The 21,271-nt window shown below is 43.1% G+C and overlaps 1 protein-coding gene across 3 annotated transcripts; it reads left to right on the plus strand.

Annotated features, from left to right (window-relative positions):
* Positions 1-137: 137 nt before the first annotated feature.
* On the plus strand, positions 138-21,262 carry LOC310683454 (b(0,+)-type amino acid transporter 1-like). 3 transcript variants are annotated; one of them, XM_083453368.1, is made up of 14 exons: positions 138-332; positions 412-607; positions 4,348-4,439; positions 7,543-7,677; positions 9,526-9,673; positions 11,828-11,953; positions 12,536-12,635; positions 14,247-14,291; positions 15,495-15,618; positions 15,854-15,957; positions 16,872-16,968; positions 17,467-17,616; positions 18,748-18,922; positions 19,711-21,262. In XM_083453368.1, the coding sequence occupies exons 4-14, from the start codon at positions 7,585-7,587 to the stop codon at positions 19,773-19,775; spliced, it is 1,227 nt and encodes a 408-aa protein (XP_083309494.1). In that variant the 5' UTR covers positions 138-332; positions 412-607; positions 4,348-4,439; positions 7,543-7,584; the 3' UTR covers positions 19,776-21,262. The 3 variants fall into 3 exon arrangements, with proteins under 3 accessions (XP_083309494.1, XP_083309492.1, XP_083309493.1); XM_083453366.1 differs by lacking the exon at positions 138-332 and adding an exon at positions 10,808-11,050 and having other exon boundaries at positions 441-607; XM_083453367.1 differs by lacking the exons at positions 138-332; positions 412-607 and adding an exon at positions 10,808-11,050 and having other exon boundaries at positions 4,229-4,439; positions 11,828-11,904; positions 12,536-12,582.
* The last annotated feature ends 9 nt before the right edge of the window (positions 21,263-21,271 follow it).

The following is a 21,271-nucleotide window of genomic DNA, read 5'->3' on the forward strand; positions in this document are numbered from 1 at the left end:
GGATGTAAAGGTGCAGTCAAGTGCAGCATTCCAACGGAGGAGTAACGGCCTCCATGTTCTAACTGGTTGCTGTGACATCCAGTTTGTCAGTTGCTGGTAGTTTTGAAAAATAACTGCTCAGTTGCAGTCACCTCAGGACCAACTTCCCTCTGGTATAGTTAATTTGCTTGTTATGTAACCTAAGCCTGCCTTCAGGTACAGTTCTGTAAACCTGAATGAATCTGAGAGTAAAAGAGCTGTATATTAACATGAATCAGATTTGTGTGTATATTCTTTAAGAGGGATTCAAAGGGATTTTTAACCAGGAAGGCATCTTTATTACTAGAACTCAGGTGAGTAAGCAACAAGCTGATCGCTGCATAAACTTATAAAGGGAATTGTTTAACTCTGCTAAAGTAAACCTTCCCACAGAAACCTGCTTTGCTCCAAGTGCCAGAACCCAGAGGGGTTAAGTTGAAATAAATTCCTGTGCTGGTGAGCAGCGCGCTGAGGAAAACCAAGCAATCCCTGGCATGAAAGTCCCTGTCGCAGCGTTGCAGCCAAGGCTTTTAGGGACTTCAAAATTAACGAAACTAGAACAAAGCAAAGGACCCGCAAACAGCATGTGGTAAGTAAGCGAGATCTGTGCGTGCAGGAACCAAACAGGCAGAGCCGGGGCCGGGGCTGGGGCCACTTAAATGTGGCAAACCATGCCCCCAGCTAGCCGGTTTGGCCAGCTGAGGGCGTGGCGTGGGCCTGGGACTCCCTGTGATGCAGGGGGCCCAACCACGCCCCCCTGTGAAGCACGGGGAGCAAATCCCGCTCACAACTCCTCCCCTTGTGAAAGAGGAGAAGTTAAATCAAATAACTGAGAATGGGTATAAGACACTATCTCTAACCCTTTAATACCAGTAGCTTATGAAAAGGATTGAAAAAAAGAACAAAACACTTTGTTTTTAAAAAAACAAACAAACCCACTGCTTAACCCACTGCTTTCTAGAGTCCTTCTGCATACCTCCAGAGAACCAGCTATTCACATTTTCAAAGCAGAACTATACATGTTTGATATAGGGGTGTTCTCAGCAGCTCTGCGGCTTTAGATGGTGCCAACACTATGGCCCATCTTCAAGTGCTTGTAGCAATAGTCTAGAAAGCCCAGAGCAGCCTAACCTTGGTAATGTTTTATTGAAATACACTATGTACTTCAAGGACCCACAAGGACTCACAGAGACTGTCCCCACCAAACTTTGGAGTTCCCTTTCTTTTAAGGCTTGCCAAAGTCCATGCCTGTACTTCTTCAAAGAATGGCATGAAACTGCCTTTGGCGGTCTGGGATAGGGAAGGAGAGAAAAGGGAAAAAACCCTGCTACCCACTCAAGGCATTGGGACTGGGAACGACATAAGCTCCAAACGAAACAATTAAAATTGATACCATTCAAGAGATGGCTGTAGACATTCATCTGCTTTCTTAGCTGCAGTCATTTCAACTAAATGAAAGACAGAACAAATTAATTTTACACAGCACATACTGTTGTGTTTGTTTTTACTTAGGTATTTGGTTAAATTGAAACAATTATTTTTTGTTGCTGCAGTTTTGCTGATGATATAATGGTTCGGTTGTTCATTGGTCCTGTTTATATGATTTTGTAATTTTTGTACATCCATTGTTTCCCCCGTTTGTTTTTATTACTTTATTCCCTGGTCTGGGATTGAGAACATTAAATGGGGTGGGTGGGCTATAAATACTGCAAATAAATATAATAAATAAGTGACAGAGCCAATAGAGCCAAGATGCAGCACATGCTACCTGGGACAGCAAGCCCACTTGCAGTTAGTGCCTGGAAATTCTTGAAAGCATAGAGGATGAGTCCTACTGGACTCAAAGGCCTAGCTAGTCTGGCATTCTGTTCCTACAGGGCACAACTTGATGCTTCTGGGAAGCACACAAGCAGGAGGTGAGGGGAGATCATCTCCTTCCCAATCGTGTTCTCCAGCGACTGGGATTCTGAGGCTGTTGCCTCTGATGCTGGAGGTAATATAGAGTCACCATGACTAGTAGCAACCGATTAGCCTTATCTTTTGCCTAGTCCCATGCCAAAACTAAATTGGGGACCATCAGTGCATCTTGTGGAAGCAAATTCCATAGTTTTAGACTGCTAAACTGTGTGAAGGACTTACACGGAGGTAACTTTTAAAAAATTATTATGCTGATTGGCAATAGCTCATTGTGCACTTTACCTTGAGAGATTAGCAAGATACTGGCTTGACTCTGTGCTTGTTGGCAACGGTGCTGCCTTTATAGCTCAACTGTGTAGGTTCAGAGCAGGTAGCTACTACAATCTGGGTGTGTTGTCATTTTGTGTTAAAGAACTCTTTCTTCCATTCCTGACTAATGTAATTGCCTGCAATAGATCATAGAGATATAAGGAAACATTGCACTGAACATTTTGTGCCTATCTCAGAATGTTGAAATTCATTCTCATTATGCTCAAGGATTAGCCCTGGGGGGAGTCCAAAGTGCATATGAATGAATTAAGATTGTCCTTAAGCTATAGATAGGGGCTCCAATATTGCTTTTACATTTCGCCTTTGCAAAGTCAAGCTTTTTAGGACATTGTGCAAAAGCCTGTGCGAATCTTATTCAAATGCATCTCAACATCCATGAGGAATGGACACTACAGTAATACTGCTAAGCATACCTGTACTAGCAATTTAGAACATCCTTCCACAACCTGTCACCCTCCAGCTATTTTGAGCCACAACTCCCATCAGTCCCAGAGAGCATGGTTGATGGTCAGGGATTTGGGGGCGTTGTAGTCCATCTGGCGGACGCCATGTTTGGGAAGAATGGTTTAGAGCAGTAGTCTTCAGTCTTTTCAGACCCAGGCCCTGCTTTTAACCCAAACATGCATTTCTTAATCTTTTACTGTATATTTTCATAGTGGGTCCTGGCCCACCAGCTGAAGACCAGTAACTGGAAGCATTATTCACACATCAATCCCATCATCCTTGCAACAACCACATAAGCAGATTAGTTTTGTTATCTAGGGTGGCTTGATTTGAATAAAGGCAATTTAAACAAATCAGTTTATATCATTGAGGGGAGAAAAGTCCAATCTCACTCACTTATTCAAATCAAATTTCCCATTGTGAAATTAATATGCTGAACATGTGTACATACTTATTGGTTGCTATAACAGTCGAAACATTTGTTTCAAGCTGCTTTGAACTCTTGCACAATCTTGGAGTATTACCAAACCCTTTGCTCATGTAGCCTATGTGATTTTTGTTTTTGTAACAGTATGACAGAGGCATCGTTTCTGGTGATGTGCACCAATCTCGCTTGTTCTGCTGTGGTCAATTGAGGTGTGTTGGTTTCTGAAGCACTACAGAAACCTATTTGGCCTGAGAGTGATGGGGAACCCCCGGTCCTCAATATGTTGTTGGGCTTCCCTAGCTCTAAGAACTAGGCAGCCTCCAACCTATTTTATTTAACTTTAATTCTGGACACACAGATAAAGAAGACAAATTAAAACACAGAAGTTCTGAACGTCTCTTCAGAAAAGTGTGTGAATGTCAACATTGGAGACATTTTAAAAATCTAGGGCTGGGTTGAGAAACTTTGACAGCCCTCCGCATACTGTTGGACTCAACTCCCATCAGCTGCAGCTAGCATGGCCAATAATCAGGGGTGATAGTGAAGGAGGGATCGAACAAGATATATTCTAAACCCCAAGTGCAGAAAAGTGATTAACCAAGTTTGTTTGTTTGTCTGCAAATGTGCTCAAGGCTGGAAACAAAGGAAGATTTTCTTTCCTTCTTCCTGACTGCATTCAGCCTGTTAGCAAGTTCAAGAGAAGTTCAGTCCATCCAGACAAACAGGACAGGAGAGCAGGTTGTCAGCCAGCCAATTGTTTGAAGTAGATAGGAGCTGTCTTTTTCCTTTTTAAATTCTTTACTTTTTGCTAAAGTAAGCAATGTATTGCTTTAAAAACCTTTAAAATTAAGGTTTTAAAACCTTTAAAATTAAGATGATTGTATACAAAATAACCCACCATGATCTCTTCCCCAAGTTCAGTGGGTTTTGCTTTTGCTTTTTAATCATGCAGGAAGACCTTGATGTCTTATAAAATCACGGCAACCTTGTTGGTGCCTTGGTCCATGAGTGCCGCACTGTCAAATACGTACTTCGGTGCTTGTTCAAACTGCAAGACGCAGGGTTGGGGGTGGGGACATCAAAATGGAACCAAAAACTCTACCTTTTTTTGCCAATAAATTAATTGGGCTTTTAATGATTATTGGAAGCATTCTAGTTTAATCATTACCTTTGTTTATAACCTCTGTACTTAAGTGACTGCTGTTTCCCAGCATTCTGCTTTAGAGTCGGGGGCATTGTCTGCTGAAGAAGGAGATAAGTGAAGGGAAGGTGTTTCGATGACTCAAGAGTTACGCCAAACACGGTGAGTGCCACTCTCGCTTCCAGGCTGAAAATGTGAAAAGATTCACAGGGATAATTATGCGAGAGACTTGCATGAATATTTGCTATAGATTCTTGTGTATTTGCAATAGATTTGCTAGAACTGTCATTGTATTACTCGGTGTATCCATAGAGGGCAGCCAAGTGTTCTGTTGTTCTTTCTTCATTTACTGTTCAAAACAATTCAAGTGCAGCAGTCTTGGTCAAGTAAACCTGGTTCTGATCCTGGTTTAATATCCTGGTTTATAGTCTATAAGATTAAACCACAATTTCCCAGTTTGCTTTGTTTTTTACATCTCACCTTCCTTCCAGGTAGCTTAAGGTGACATACGTGACCCTCACTGTCCCCACTTCCTCCCCACACAACAACCCCTGTGAGGCAGATTCGTGTGTGAATTAGGAACTTGCCCAAGGTCAGCCAGGAACTTCATGGCTGGGTGTGGATTTGGACCCTGGTCTCCTCAGCCTACAAGGGGTGTGGCCTATTGACTCCAGTGGAGTCCAGAGAAGGCTCTCCCACTGCAATTAGACTTGGGGTGGGAGTGCCTTCTGTTGACTCCATTACAAGACTTCCCCCACCAAATCCTAATAGTGTGTTGTTATTGTTTTTCTGGGATGAGTGATGTTCCTTATCTTAAAACCATTGTAAGCAGGGAGGGGACTGCCCTGCTTTCCACCCCAGCTGGACTTTCCAAGAAGATCACCCCGCTGCCACCAATTTGGTTTAAAAGAAAACTAAGACTTCCTTCCAGCCTAGGCACTGGCCATGAAGGGGAAGTGTGAAGGTGTGCCCAGGTGTGCGATGGCCACATCCGCTCTTGCACGCTTGCCATCAGTGCATAGTGGCTATGGCAGTTCCCCTAGTTCGCAAATGCATCTGTGGTCCCAAATGCACCACACTGCTCTACCCAGTGCACCACACTGCCTGCAACCCCAGTTTAATTTACCTGCGGGTAAGTCCCACTGGATCAGTGCATAGTGGCTATGGCAGTTTGCAAATGCATCTGTGGGCTCAAACGCACCACACTGCTCTAACCAGTGCACCACACTGCCTGCAATCCTAATTTAATTTACCTGTGGATCCAACAGGTGTTGCATCTGAGTGGACATTTTTAGGATTGCACTTTCAAATGCCGCAGCTGGAGTTGGCAGCCCTGCCCGCCACCCCCTATATATGTGTGTGTGTGTGTGTGTGTGTGTTCTTCAATAACATGAGTCTAGCTGAGTCCCAGGGAAGGAAGGAGAGAGCCACAGATGTGCAGCAAGAATTTCCCCCTGCCTTTTCTATCCTTATCCAAAGGCAGGCCTCTCTCTCTCTCTCTCTCTCTCTCTCTCTCTCTCTCTCTCTCTCTGTTTCTTCAGAAAAAAATTAAAAGCCCAGGCAAAAGGTATGAGCAGGGGCATCATCACTGAGGCCACCTTTCTTCCCAAGGATGATTTCTCAAATCAAGATGATAGCTCAGACCACATGCCCCATTCTCTGTCTCTTTGTGATGACAGTTCCAAAACATAAGCAAGCAAGAGGTGAAAGAAGCCCTGCAAATGCTTCCAGTTTCCCCAAAATGGCACCTTTCTAGTTTTGAGAACTGGCTGCCCAGCAAAGAAAGCTGCTCACATCCTGCGTTGTGACTGCCTGTTGGCGACCACAATCCTGCCCTCTTTCCCCTATCAGCTTAATGCGTTATGCTCCTCCTCTGTGTTATATTCTAGCACAAAGCTTTCCAGACTGTGTGTCATGCGACACATTAGTGTCGGCTGCAGTGTGTAGGTGTGTCGTGTGGACGCTCCACCTGGGGCTGGAAAGGGGTTAGTTTAACCCAGTGGTGGCCAAACTCTGCCCTCCAGATGTTTTTGAGACTACAACTCCCATCAACCCTAGGTAACAGAACCAGTGGTCAGGGATAATGGGGATTGTAGTCCCAAACATCTGGAGGGCCAAGTTTGGCCACCACTGGTTTAACCTTTGGTTTGCTAGTTTAACCTCGGACTTCTCTTCTCTGGGCTAAACAGTTCGTTCATTCATTCATTTATTCTTTCATTTGCTGCCCTTCATCAAGATATCACAGGGTGGTTTACAGCATAAAACACGAAGTACATAACCCAATGGGAAAAGAATAATAGGAAAAGAAAAGGGACAATAATCGTTCTGCTTTACAAGGCCATAGATTAACATCATTCTTTCCTCTTGCTCCTCCTCAGTCCTGCAGATGCCCTTGTTTAATCCAGACTTACACACAGACATGCACATACCATCCCATGTCTCCTCTTGTTCCTCCCACTGGTCCTTTGCTCGAAACCGGTTCCATCTGCCCTATTTTATCATACAGTGAGATGTATTCAAAGAGAGGAAGACCTCAGAACACATAATGGGCTTATTATGTCCATTTCTCTCTTTGCAAGTGCAAAACAAGGAAACACATTATAGACTTGCAGAACACCAAATAGGCATGTTAAACCATCAAGCCAGGTATAAAGTTTGCCATATAAAATGAGCAAACTGATAACAAAGTCATCTGATCACTGCTGGCCAGCAAACTATCTGATAATAAGTTATCCGTAACATCAAATCATGTTTTGTACAGCAAATTCATTTCCAACCTTTGAGCTCCCATCAAGGCAGATAAGCCACCTTTATATAACTCATACATTGTCATGAAAATGGCAAACTGTTGTTTCAAAAAATGGAGTGCTCCTAGGCATTGGCATTTGTACCTCTTAAGTTGAATACTGATTACTACCAAAATTCAAGATTAGTTAAATGGATCAGCCATAACAGGTAAGTGTGGAAGCAAAAGGTACACTGCTTCACCCTCTTGGCAGGCATTAAAAACAGGGTTCTTCTTGCTGGCTACGTGATCTAGATAATCAGGGATCATAGGACCAGTGAGGTGATATCACAGTGTCCCACACTTAGACTGGATTATGCTATAACATTACAAAGCCAACTCGGAGTGAGGTAGCACATCCCACCATTACTTTGAATTAACTATGTAAGAGCGCTATGGGTCCCCTGTTGCTTTTTTGAAGTCAAAAGATAAACAGACTTTTAAATAATATACTCATAGTTAACTTTGTGCTGTTTGCAGGATTCACTAATATAATAGGCACATCAGCATCAAGTAAGCAAAATGGATGAAGAAGGCATCAGAAAACGAAGTTCAAATCAAGAACCTGATGAAACGCCCATCAAGAAAAGCAAATCTATGAATCTACAGAAAGAGGCAAGACTTGTAATATATTACATTGGAAACAGTCCTAGAAGCTCTTAGCCTCCCAGATCTCAAATATAGATTCCATTCTGTTGTAAAAATATTTTATTGTTTACTTACTTACTTAATGTGTTCTTAAACCACGCTTCGTCATAGTTAGGGAATTTTAGATTCTGGAATTAATAGTCTTAAGAGGAGATGCACATATGCAAAGAGGTAGTGAACAGCGCCAGGTGGCCTCAACCAAATTGTGTCTCTCCTAGGCCTAATACCTTGCTCTGGATGCTTATAGGTTTGCATAGTTTATGGCAGGAATGGGGAGCTTGTGACCCTTCAGAGGTTATTGGCCCCGAATTTCCAGCCATGCTGGTTGGGCCTGATGGGAAATGAAGTTCAGGAACATCTGATTCCCCATTCCTGGCTTATGGCATTCACCTCGAGGCAGTACAATACAGTCAGCATTTTTGAAAGCAATGAAAGCAATGTCCTTTAAGTATGCTTAACTCCTTGTTGGATTTTATTTGCGGCAAAATATGCACCGTGTAAAACATGGGAATTAGCTGTTTTGTCCTGAGCTTTCATTTGAATGCAGACCTACCTAACTTGCAGTTCCCAAACCAGGACATGAATAGAACCAGTTATCCTTCAAAAATTCACACTTGTCTGAATTTTGCATTTCAGTTCTCATACCAAATGTTTGCAAAATTGTGTAAACTGGGGGGGAGCGTGCATGGTTGGTATCCGTCTGTGCCAGTGTGCTTCTGGGGATGAAGTCAAACCGCTGGAGAATGACAGCGCTTGCTGTGGCTGAAAAGCCTGGTAATTCTCAATGGCTGCCTTGCACATTGTTTTTGCTGCTGCAGTAAAGGAGAAGTAAATTTAATACTGGGAAAATGTGAAACTGGGGGAGAAACTAAATTTAACAGATTTGCCCATCCACACTTAGAATTCTATCCATAAACACATCCTCGCTCTCAAGAGGAGGCACAGTTGCACTTGGTACATGTCCTGTTGTAAAAACAGGGAATAGTCTAGTTAGGTCCAGCTTTAATGACCCAAGTGGGGAAGTAAAATGCTCTGTGATGTTTAACACCTGAGTTAATTAGTAGAGTGTTGTTTGCTAAATGTGGAGATAATCACAAAGCACAGTGAAGTACAAAAGGAAAGCCTCTTTTCCCAGAACCTCTGGTTAATGTTTGCATTGTACCACAAGTTGTTCCTGGTGTCACCTCACCTGTTAATGCCGCTGAAAGTCTCAGCACAGCAGACCCTGGTTGCCTTCCCCTCACACTCATTACTTTTTTCCCTTGGCTAGACTATGAAGAAATGGTCATGGTCAACACTGAGCGCTTATTCCTCCACATTTTTGTTACCCTTGCCAAGGCAACAAGTAACGTTTTATACTTTTTAAATTCTTTTTAAACATTTTCACCCCACTTCCAAGCTGAAGAAGGCTCCTAGAGCAGCTTACCAAGGTCATTCCCAGAACAGACCTGTTTTTTTAGTCTTTATTTCATTTTAGTTTTATATTGCTTTTAATTCTTGTGTTACATTCCAAGTAGCTTTGACTTCACTTTGAATTTAAAAAATGACCAAGAAGTACAATTAATAATATTAATTAACTGTAGATCCTACGGATGTGTTTGTTGGGAAAATAAGCTCCCCCTAAGATATGTGTCAGCAGCTGTTGTATAAAGCAGTGTTTATGCAATAAGAGTGGACCCTTCCTAACATATTCTTGGGTTAACATCTGCTTCAGTGTTCCTGTCCCCCATCCATCTCCACCCTCATGATACTGCCTATAGAAGATTGAAAGAACCACTCCGGTTGAATTCACCTAACCTCAATTTCTTTTTCCAGGTGGGCCTGCTTAGTGGAATCGGTCTCATTGTTGGGACAGTGATTGGTTCGGGAATCTTTGTTTCTCCAAAAGCCGTTCTGGCTAACGTTGGAGCTGTTGGGCCCTGCTTAGTCATCTGGGCAGCCTGTGGAGTGCTTGCTACGTTAGGTAAATCACTATTGCTCTTTCCAATTTATTCTCTCCCCCGCTGCCCCCAGTTTATTACAAGCTCCTTGTTATGTGTTATTTTGTTTAGCCCTTTAACAATGGATTTGCATTTGCTAGTTTTGCATTTGAAATTAGCATATATGATATAAGTGTTTGGGGGAAATACTAGCCAAAGCTAACACATTACATTACAGCAGTACCTTGGTTCTCAAACAGCTTAGTTGTTGAACAAATCAGCTCCCGAACGCTGCAAACCTGGAAGTAAGTGTTCCGGTTTGCGAACATTTTTCGGAAGCTGAACATCCGACGCGGCTTCTGGAAGCCGCACCTTGGTTTTTGAATGATTTCGGGAGTCAAATGGATTCCCGGTACGGATTAAGTTCAAGAACCAAGGTACCACTGTATTTTGAAGCTCCTTTTGTTCATCTGGCCTCTTTTACAAATCACCTTGTGATGAAGAACCAAGTGATCTATGTTTAGTATATGGCAACCATATCCTAGCATGTTTTGGTGCTTAGACTAGAATTGGGGGTGTTCTGGGTTCAAATCTCCACTCCTCCATGAAGCTCTCTGTGTAATCTTGGACTGGTCACCATCCCTTAGCCTGACTTACCTCACAGGGTTTTTGCATGTATTGAAGAAAATGGAAAGGATGAATGAGAGATAAATATAAACGTAATAAATATGTGATAACTGGCTCTAAAAATAACTTTTTTGGCTTTTCTTTTATCGATGCCCCCTGAGTCCCAAGGCACCCGCTGATGATGTCATGGACAGTGTCTAATAGACACCGTGAGAACAAGCGCAGTGTTTATAAATGAAAATAATCAATCGTGCTTGTGGGGGAGAGGGGGAAAAGCATTTCTTCAACAACTCAAAATTATAGTTGGTTAGGACCAGATGATCTTCTCACAACAGAAGCACTCACTGGCTGAAAGAAATGTTGACTAGTTCCATACACCATAACAAAATTATGCACTTAATAGGAACAAAATCCCTGGTGGCTTGAAACAGGCTAGAAGAACCAGGTGCATATAGAGTCATCCAGAAGCCATATTGAAATGGAGATGGGTGATTGTGGCAGTGGTGGTGGTAGCGGAAGGTTATTTTAAAAACTCTCACTTCTTTCTTCAGGGGCATTTTGTTTTGCTGAACTTGGCACAATGATAACAAAATCAGGAGGAGACTATTCTTACCTCATGGAAGCCTTTGGCCCAATCCCTGCATATCTGTTTTCCTGGACAAGTCTCATCGTCACCATGCCCAGTTCCTTTGCCATTATTTGCCTCAGCTTTGCTGAGTACACAGCGGCTCCGTTTTATCTGGGTTGTGACCCCCCTACGATTGTCATCAAGTGTCTGGCAGCAGCAGTCCTCTGTGAGTATTTGGCTTTTGATCAGGAAGACAAAGGTAGCTGGAAGGGTGAATTAGTGACCTAAAACCAAATGCATACAGAGATAACAGCAAAGAATAGGCTTCCTTTTACACCGGTGCAAATTTGTGGGTTAATTTGGCACAAGCTGGAGGCAGCTGCTACACACAGAAGCGAAGCTAGGAACCAGAGGTCTCTAATTCAAATTTCATCTCTGCCATGACCCCATGTGCAGCCTTGGTCAAATTCCCCCCTCCCTTTTTGGGAACTTGGGAATAGTACCACTAACCCATCTTCTATATGGCTCCTGCCAACTTAGCAGTTTGAAAGCATACCAGCACACCAGGGCAAGTAGATAAATAGATACCACTGCAGCAGGAAGGTAAATGGCGTTTCTGTGCGCTCTGGCACTCATTACTGTGTCCTGTTACACCAAAAGCATTTAGTCAGGCTGGCCACCTGACCCGCAAAAGCTGTGAGATGAGTGCTGCACCCCATAGTTGCCTTTGACTGGACTTAACCGTCCAGCGTTCCTTTACCTTTACCTTTCCTGTAACGAGTGCACATGATGATGAGTGAAATGGTTTGAACACTTTGAATGCAGAGGAACATATGAAGCTACCACGCAGCTGGTTAGATTATTTGTCCATCTAGCCCATTATTGGCTACTCTGAGTGGCAGGAAAATGAATTGGGAAGGCAAAGGACGGATTCCAGGGGTACAGAAGCTTATTTGTTGAGGTGACATTTCTTGTGAACCTTCCACCCTTTCCTTTCTCTTAGTTACAATTACTCTGGTGAATGCCCTGAGTGTGAAGTGGGCAAGCTACATACAGAACTTTTTTGCTGCGGCTAAAATGGTGATTGTCATAATTATCATTGTAAGTGGGATTGTTCTTCTAGCCCAAGGTATGTTATGTTGAAGTTTTAGTTGCAGTATCTATCTATCTATCATCTATCTATCTATCTATCTATCTATCTATCTATCTATCTATCTTATCATCATCTATAATGTATCTGCAGCAGTTGACTGGGATTGATACAACTGTTTTGTTTTGTTTTTGCTTTCTGTTTGGGGGGAGGGTGGGAACCTGTTTGTTGATATTTTTAATATTTCCTTCCTTTTAAATAAATTAAAAGCCGTTTATGACATACATTAAAGGTAAGTCTCAAGTTTCTAAAAGGTTATATTCCATTTCAATATGTTTTAAGATCTGGCATAATATAATCTATGGGCACGTGCCCTTGGTGAAGTGGTGATGGACCACAAAAATGGGGAAGGGGTTAAGTAGGGTCAGTTGGGTGGTGAGTGATCAATGTACCTCTTATTTTCCTTTGAGGAACGAATCTGGAAGATATGATACCAAAACCACAAAGGGTCCAGTGGCATCTTAGGCAAACAGATTTATCAGGGTGGGTGGGAGTTTTCACGGACTCTGAGCCAAGTTCCTCAGATGCAAGAAATGACATGTTTCACTTTCCCTCCCCCAGGAAATACAAAGAACTTCAACAATTCGTTTGATGGTCCCCCACTTTCTGTGGGTACCATTAGTCTTGCATTTTATAATGGACTCTGGGCCTATAGTGGATGGTAATATAATTTTATGACTCATTAACAGTTAGAGTGTAGCAGTTCATGCCTTATGTGTCTTTACTGCACTTTAAGAAAGATACTGCATGAAAACTGTGGCACCTGAAGTCTTGCTGAAGAATCACACCTGGAAATAGTGTAGGGTGGGGAATACTTATTCTAAACTTATGGTGACTTCCTGGTAGGCATGAAAGGAGACAGAGCCCACCCACTTTTGTGGGGGAGAGCTAAGCAGACCATTAACTTGTGGAACTTGCTATCACATGATGCAGTGATGGCCAATAGCTGAGATGGCTTTTGAAGGCACCAACAATATCAGCTAGTCTTAGGTCATTAGAAAAAAGAGTTAACAGCATCTTAAGGTTAGAACTATTATTTAGGCAGGCATCCCCAACCTCGACCCTCCAGATGTTTTGGGACTACAACTCCCATCATCCCTAGCTAACAGGACCAGTGGTCAGGGATGATGGGAGTTGTAGTCCCCAAACATCTGGAGGGCCGAGGTTGGGGATGCCTGTCTTAGAGCCAGTTCATATGCATAATAAAATCTCTGATCCAATAGGTCTCTCCAGATGTTTCCATAGGTTGGGGTGTGGGTGGGTGTTGTCTTAATTGATGGTTGCTTCTCATATGGGAGGTGAATGGATGCCAGATATTACAAAAGGAGGAAGGACTCATATTTGTTAAGGGAATATTTTTTCCTGAAGTGGTAAGGCTGTGTCTGGGCTGTAGTATTTCAGATGGCAGCTCCTTCATACTCAATCCTCAAAACACATAGAAAATAGCATGTCACAGAGAAACGTAACTGAGCTTTCCCTTCTGTCCAGGATAGCCATATGCAGGGCATCAGGCTACCAAAGGCTGATCTAATGTATGCTTAGATGTGCAAGGGATTATTTTTGCACAGAACAGGTGCATATATTCCTGATTGTTTATTGGTACTTGCTATTACTGTTGAAAGGGACGCGGGTGGCACTGTGGGTTAAAGCCTCAGCGCCTAGGGCTTGCTGATCTAAAGGTCGGCGGTTCGAATCCCCGCGGCGGGGTGCGCTCCCGTTGCTCGGTCCCAGCGCCTGCCAACCTAGCAGTTCGAAAGCACTCTTGGGTGCAAGTAGATAAATAGGGACCGCTTACTAGCGGGAAGGTAAACGGCGTTTCAGTGTGCGGCTCTGGCTCGCCAGAGCAGCGATGTCACGCTGGCCACGTGACCCGGAAGTGTCTTCGGACAGCGCTGGCCCTTGGCCTCTTTGAGTGAGATGGGCGCACAACCCTAGAGTCTGTCAAGACTGGCCCGTACGGGCAGGGGTACCTTTACCTTTATTACTGTTGAAAGCCATATTGGACACTTGCTTCTGTGCAAAATGAAGAACACAAATCAAAATAGGACATTTTCTACTTGGCTCTGTGAAATCTCTCATAAAGATTTTGCTGTTGTTTGTGGTTGAAAGGGAATTATAATTTCAGAAAAAATATCTATTAACATCCAGACTTACATCCCATAACCCTTTTATTTGGAAATTAAATTCCACTGGGTTCAAGAGGGTTTTCTCCCAAGAATGTGCAGGATGCAAAGTAACATTTTGGTACTTCTCTCCCCCCCATCCCTTCCAGGAATCAACTTAATTATATCACAGAGGAACTTAAAGATCCTAATAGGTAAGAAAAATGCTGCATCAGCTGATAGAACACCATTTCTTTTTCCTCCTCCCTCACAGTCCCATTGAAACAAGGATTTCCAACCTGCCATTCAGTGTACAGCCCTAAGGCAGTGTGCAAAAAGTTTCACAAAGCAACAACAAAATCCAGTAAGGTATTTTCTGAAACCAGGCCCACGTTAGTAAACTGCATCTATACAGTTAGGAGGAAATATATCTATTCCAAGTCATTTTGTTGCCTGAGGTAAAGGACAAGATGGTTGCCACCTGCAGAAGCTAACTGGACTGGCTGTTTTAGTCTGACAGTGCCCTTCAGAACCACCCAAGGGCAGAAAGCTAGTTTAGGCTGTGTGGCACATCCAGCTCTATCCTCCACCAGGAGGGAAATGCCTGGGAGCACAGGAGGAACTGCCTCTGGCCACCAGCATCTGCCACCCAAGGCAGTTGCCTCACTCTACCTAGTGGTAGAGCCGGCCCTGCATCCAACAACAACAGAGCGAAATTTTAAAGTCTAAGTACACAGCTGTTTAGAGCCAAACTAGATGTAGTGTTCAATGTACAGATGCAATTAATATTTTGTTGTTGTTGTTTAGTCATTTAGTCGTGTCTGACTCTTCATGACCCCATGGACCAGAGCACGCCAGGCACTTCTGTCTTCCACTGCCTCCCACAGTTTGGTCAAATTCATGCTGGTAGCCTCGAGAACACTATCCAACCATCTTGTCCTCTGTCGTCCCCTTCTCCTTGTGCCCTCCATCTTTCCCAACATCAGGGTCCTTTCCAGGGAGTCTTCTCTTCTCATGAGGTGGCCAAAGTATTGGAGCCTCAGCTTCACGATCTGTCCTTCCAGTGAACACTCAGGGCTGATTTCCTTAAGAATGGATAGGTTTGATCTTCTTGCAGTCAAGAGTCTCCTCCAGCACCATAATTCAAAAGCATCAATTCTTCGGTGATCAGCCTTATATACATGTATTTTATAACGTTAATGAACAGCATCCATGGGGACGGGGGGGGGGCTGGTCTCTCCCCCCCCTGTTAACCCTCCCCCCTCCCGTCCTGCTGACCCTCCCACCCAAGCCGCTATTTGCATTGGGAAGGAAGCTCCTCCTCTGGTTCTGCTTGCGTGTCCACTCATCTTATGTTCTTAAGTTCTCAATGCAAATATCATTCTTTAACTGATAGCATCTCTCTTTACATTATCTAGAAATCTACCACTCTGTATTGGTATTGGAATCCCTCTGGTCACAGTTTGTTATGTTCTGATCAATATATCCTATTTCACGGTTATGACGACAACAGAACTTCTACAGTCTCCAGCTGTTGCTGTGGTGAGTCCAAGTGGGAAATGTGTTGTTTTTCACCTCTGTACAAGAGGATGTTTTGATACAAAGGCAGAACAAGATCGGAAGTTGTTTAAGTTACACAAGGGGAAACTTGCTTCTCTAAAAAGTTGTGCAAGCTTTTTATTAAGTATCTTTTTCATTACTGCTGTATCTTCATGTGCCCAGTTGGTTGACCTCTAGGTTTTAAAGATGTGCATTATTTCAATTCCTTCCATCACAGACATATGGAGATAGGGTTCTTTATCCTGCTTCCTGGATAGTCCCTCTCTTTGTGGCTTTTTCTGCCATCGGGTCAGCCAATGGGACTTGCTTTACTGCTAGCAGGTAAAACAAAACTTTCTGTTGTGGAATTCCAGTGCGCTGCAAGTTAAAGTTGACTTATGTGCCCCCAGCCCCGAATCCAGATTGCAAGACTTCTGCATTTATATGTACCTGGAGTTAAGAGCATCATGATTGTCAACAGGCAGATGCCCAGGTGACACTTAAAAGCAGGTCATATTGCAGACAGCTGCCCCAATCATCTGCTAATTAGAAGTACATGTGCCTCTGAATTAGTTTTCCTCTGAATTAATCCAATCATTTTTAAGGAACTCGTGGTGGAAGCTGCCCCAGCATTATGTGAATAAATAATTCAATATGGTAGTGATACATTGTGTGAAGGAGTACTTCACAGTCATTCTGAACGGGTCCCATGTCTGCACCATCCTCTCATTAAAAGTAACCTGGGGACACTCGGGAGACAGGGGCACATTGACATTTCCAAGCTACTAAACTTTGCTGAGTTGCTGGAAGATGGTGCAAGGAAAGGTGGTATAGAAGGGGAAAGCAGCCTAAATTTAACATCACACCTGCACATTCACTCACATTTATTGGAAGCACAGTAGTGATGTACTATATATGTCAGATGGGGAAAATCCCATATCTTGTTATTCACAGTGCATGTGGCAGTTGTGCTGATCTCATTCCATTTCCTAGATTCTTATGTTTTTAACATTGGACTTAATCAGGATCTTGTTTTTTCTCAAACCACAACCGTTGCAACTAGTTCCTCATACACTCTCTATATTACTTCATAACTCTCCATAGCCCATATTACTGCATGACATGGTAAACACAGATTCTGCAATGCTCTCTGAATGCATGACCAAAAATATGAAAAGCGCCGAAGTCTTGTCATCCTTTGCTCTCGGTCAGCCCATCACAATAGCTTCTCTAATGAGAATGATTTACCTTCTCAGGCTTCCTTACGTAGCCGGTCGTGAAGGACATGTGTTAAAGGTGCTCTCTTACATCAACATCAAGCGCTTAACTCCAGTGCCTGCTATTATCTTTTATGTAAGTATGATTTCTGAAGTGTCAGAAAAACATCATAAGACCCCTGCTGGATCAGACCAAAGGCCTGTCTAGTCCAGCATTGTTCTCTGTTATTGGAAGCAGGGCTTAGCCGTCACGACTAGTAGTCAATGCTGCTTTTATCCTCCATTTATTTGTCTAATATCCAACCGGTCCACGTTGGCAGCCATCACAACTCCCATGAGGTCAAATTCCGTGTGACTGCACACAGCTTTCCCATCTGTATGCAAAAGGGTCTTTATGAAAATGGAGGCCTTGTATTATAATGAAGCAACCATGCAGTAGGGCTGCAAATTTTAAGTCACTGGAGAGACTAAGCAAGCATGTCTGAATTATGGTAGTTTTCCAACAGCGTTATCATAGCCACAATTAGTATTGGCCATTCTATTAAAAGGCCTCTAAACCCAACTCTGAAATCTGCAGGTTTTTTTTGTTTTTTTTAAAAATGCCTTCTCCATAATGCATTTCTTCTCCTTTCAGGGTGCAATTGCTATGCTTTACATAATTCCCGGAGACATCAACACCCTCATCAACTACTTTAGCTTTACGGTTTGGATATTCTATGGTCTAACTGTGCTGGGACTCATTGTCATGCGCTTTACAAGAAAAGATCTTGAAAGGCCTATCCGTGTAAGTAGCCCACCAGAAGATATTCTCATCAGTGTTCAGGATGGTTTGGCAGTTCCTCTTGTGTTGCTCCTTTTGTTACTGCTGGAGTTGGGGGAGAAATTAGGTTAACATGTGAGCTGCCTCTAGGTTAGATTATTGCAATGCACTCTATGTAGTGCCGTTTTGAAGAGCATTCAGAAACTGCACTTAGTGCAGAATTCAGGGGCCAGAATTGACTGGGAGTACGCGGTCTGATCCTGGTTCAAGTGCATAGGATGTGTTAGCTCCCTGGCCCAATTCAAAGTGCTGCTCTTGACATATAAAGTCTTACACTGCCCATGACATCAATACTTCAATACCTAACCAATACCTAATCATCTGAGGGCCTTTTTGTGTGCCCCCTTCAATAAACAGCAACATGGGAACAGGCCTTTTCAGTGGTGGTTCCCCAACTGTGGAATGCTCTTTTTAGAGAGACATGCACCTGGCACCATCATTATCGACTTTCAGGCACTTTGGCAAAGATGTTTCTTTCCCCAGGCATTTGGCTCTTAAATGGAGTGTCAGGATATGGTGATATCCAATCCTTGTGTTCACTGTTTAGTAGGATGGGATAGGATTTGTCCTTTTTATGTGATTGCAAGATGGGTACTTCTTGTCAATTACCTTTTGGGTGTGTTTTACATTTTGTATCATGTATGTTTTCATAACTCTAACTCACTTTGAGATATTTTTGTAGCAAGCGCCGAATACATCCAATAAATAAATAATGCCCAATTCACACTTCTCCAAACTGTATGAAAACTGAAATACAGCTGCCCTTTAAATAGGCCCTGTGTGCGCCCATGATAATCAGCATTTTTAAAAATCCCGCTTCCAGCCCCAAACAGCCTAGGATGACTTGGGTATCATGCAGAAGCCAATTAAGATGTGGAATGCCTGGGCTGTGGCAAGACTTGCCAAAACCACCAGATCCTCTCTTGGCCTAGCAAGTAACATTTGTTTGCTGTTCCTGATGCAACAGCCAAGTTGTTAAAATGGAGTGCATTAGACTCTTGAGCCAGAATATTATTTGGCCTTGCTAGGTCGTTCCAATCTGGGATTCCTCAACACACACAATTACATTCCCACCCCCTCCGCTCTGTCTTGCAGGTCCCTCTTATCATCCCCATCCTTGTGCTGTTTGTTTCCATTGTGCTGGTCCTGGCACCCATCATCACTGCACCTGAGCTGCCATATCTGTATTGCGTTCTGTTTATTATCAGTGGACTTGTCTTTTATATACTTTTCATCCACTTCAAATTCAGCTGGGCTCAAAAAATCTCAAGTGAGTATATGGTTGATTTCCATCCCAGGGGAAAAGGTGTTTGTGATGAAATAATCTGGTTGTGGCTCTTTAACTCTGATTCAAAGGGGAAGAGCTTCTTAAAGAGGAACAGTTGAGGTGCTTGAGATACAATAAAGAGGAAATTATGGGAATTGAGGAGGCTCATAGAGCCGGAAATGGGGCATGTGGTCTCCTCAGATCACTTGAGTGGCTAGAGATTACATACACAATGCATGCTTCTGTGCACTGGCCACTTGCCCTTTGCAGGCACATGGATGCTAGTGTTTCCAGTTACAAAAACATTCCAGTTGGAATTTCCCCCCTTCCTTCAAGGTAGACAATTTTTAAGCCTCCCTATATTTTAAAGTGTTTTAGACTTTCCTGTGCCTGCTTCTTCCTAACCACTAGCCATCTTTTCTTTAAAGATTGAAACTTGATGGTAGTTTGACATACACAGGAAATACATCCTTTTGATTGAAATACATCCTTTTGATTGTGGGAACTGGTCTTTTGAGTGGACTTTGACACTTAGCTAAGGTTACAGCTCATTATGTCCTGGAAACCATTTGAAATGTGGTCCGAGATGCCCTCACTTTCTGGAATATTCTCAAGACCCATGTTAATTTGGCTATAGGAAAAGTAAAGCCCATAATCTGGCTTGTGCAATCAACACGGAGGCTTCTAAGTGGTTAAGTGCAAAAGGGGAAATGATCTAGGAAAATAAATGGTACTAACAGTGCAATTGCCATTTCTAAAGGCTTCTGACCTCAACAACTTCTGCGTTTCAGAGCCCATCACTATGCACCTTCAGATGCTTCTGGAAGTAGTTCCACCAGAAGATGTTCCTGAATAACATTGAATTTTTCCATCATTAAAAAGGCTAGATCCTGGAAATGGTTCAGCAGGTATGATACATCATGTCCACAACTATAGGTCTCAATGCTGAGGATAGGGGATGTTTGTGAGACAGTAATTGTCCTGAAAAAGACACTGTTCTGTTCTTTCCCCCTGTAAAATGCATTCATTTTTGTAACACATTGTATTCAGGGATTTTCAACATCTTAAGAAAATATCTGAATGGGGGGAAAGACCTGAGGATTTGTAGGCCATGAACTTGATTTCAGGTATGGAATTTCCACATTATTTTCTCAGCAGAGCTGAAAGGACAGAACATACAGTATTACAGTGCCATCTACCAGCAAACAAACATGGAAGCGCAAAGATGAAATCTCATATATTAAATGTCTTACAGATTTATAAAGAGCAGAAACCTAAATGAAATGACAGGAGAATATATGGGAGGGAGAAAGACATGTGATCCAAACTATGGTTACCAGACGTCCCCGGCTCCACCAATCTGTCCCCGGGCAGAATCTGCCCCTGGAATGTCCCCGGATTTAATGTAATGTCCCCTGATTAATCATATGCCTGGGGACTTCCGGTGATGGAACATGGTGGGCGCATGCAGGCTCAGCGGCAGCCTCAGCAAAACCCCGCTACACCCTGGCTTGCGAGGAGACGCTCCCCAGAGCCCGAAGCAGTCATCTGGTACAACTCTCTCCTCGGGAGCCTGAAGTACAGTGGGGCTTTGCTGCAACTCTCCCGCCTAACAGCTGACGCAGGAAAAGAATCCTCCCTCTCTGTCAGCTCTGCAAATAGCCCTGCTCCTACTGCTTGAGCTGGGTCTCTCCTGCTTTCTCAAGATGAAGAAACACTTTTTCATGCCTTTAAATCCCCCTTTGCTGCATTCTGCCTGCTTGTGAGCTGAGCTACCAAGCCGGCAGAAAGCAGGATGCTGCCTTGAGCCTTCCCTGACAGAGGTTGTTGCTTCAAAGTTAGGCTGGATCCAAGAAGCTACATCTTTGATCTGGCTACCACCATTCCTCTTACCATTGGTTTGGGGTCAGGGTTCCACAATATGTTGTGTTTGGGATGTGCAAGCTAGGTTTTCCATGCTGTGCTCAGCTGTTGTCTCATTCCTGAGACAGCAGGCAAGTAAGTGGAAATAATCTCAAAGGGGTCAAAGTCAGGACTCATATACTGAGCAGGTGGTGATCTTGGAACAGACATGTTTGTTGCTTTTCAAAATTACTTTTGTGAAAGATTTGCAGGAAAACCAAAGATGTAGCATTTTATACTGCTGCAAACATGGGATGAACTGCTGGTAAATGGAACACTAGACGTTCTTTCCCTACCTTCCTCTGGCCTTCTCTAGATTCCTTGTGCACGCTGAAAAGCCCAAGTTCCAGCATTACTATTTTGTGACTTGTTGCAAATGCCTTTTGTATATTTTTATCACATTTTCTATTTAATTAATAAATAGTTTCTAAAAACGCCAAAGACATAAAG

This window comes from Podarcis tiliguerta (genome assembly GCF_965153285.1).
Source record: "Podarcis tiliguerta genome assembly, chromosome: 8".
Taxonomy (NCBI): domain Eukaryota; kingdom Metazoa; phylum Chordata; class Lepidosauria; order Squamata; family Lacertidae; genus Podarcis; species Podarcis tiliguerta.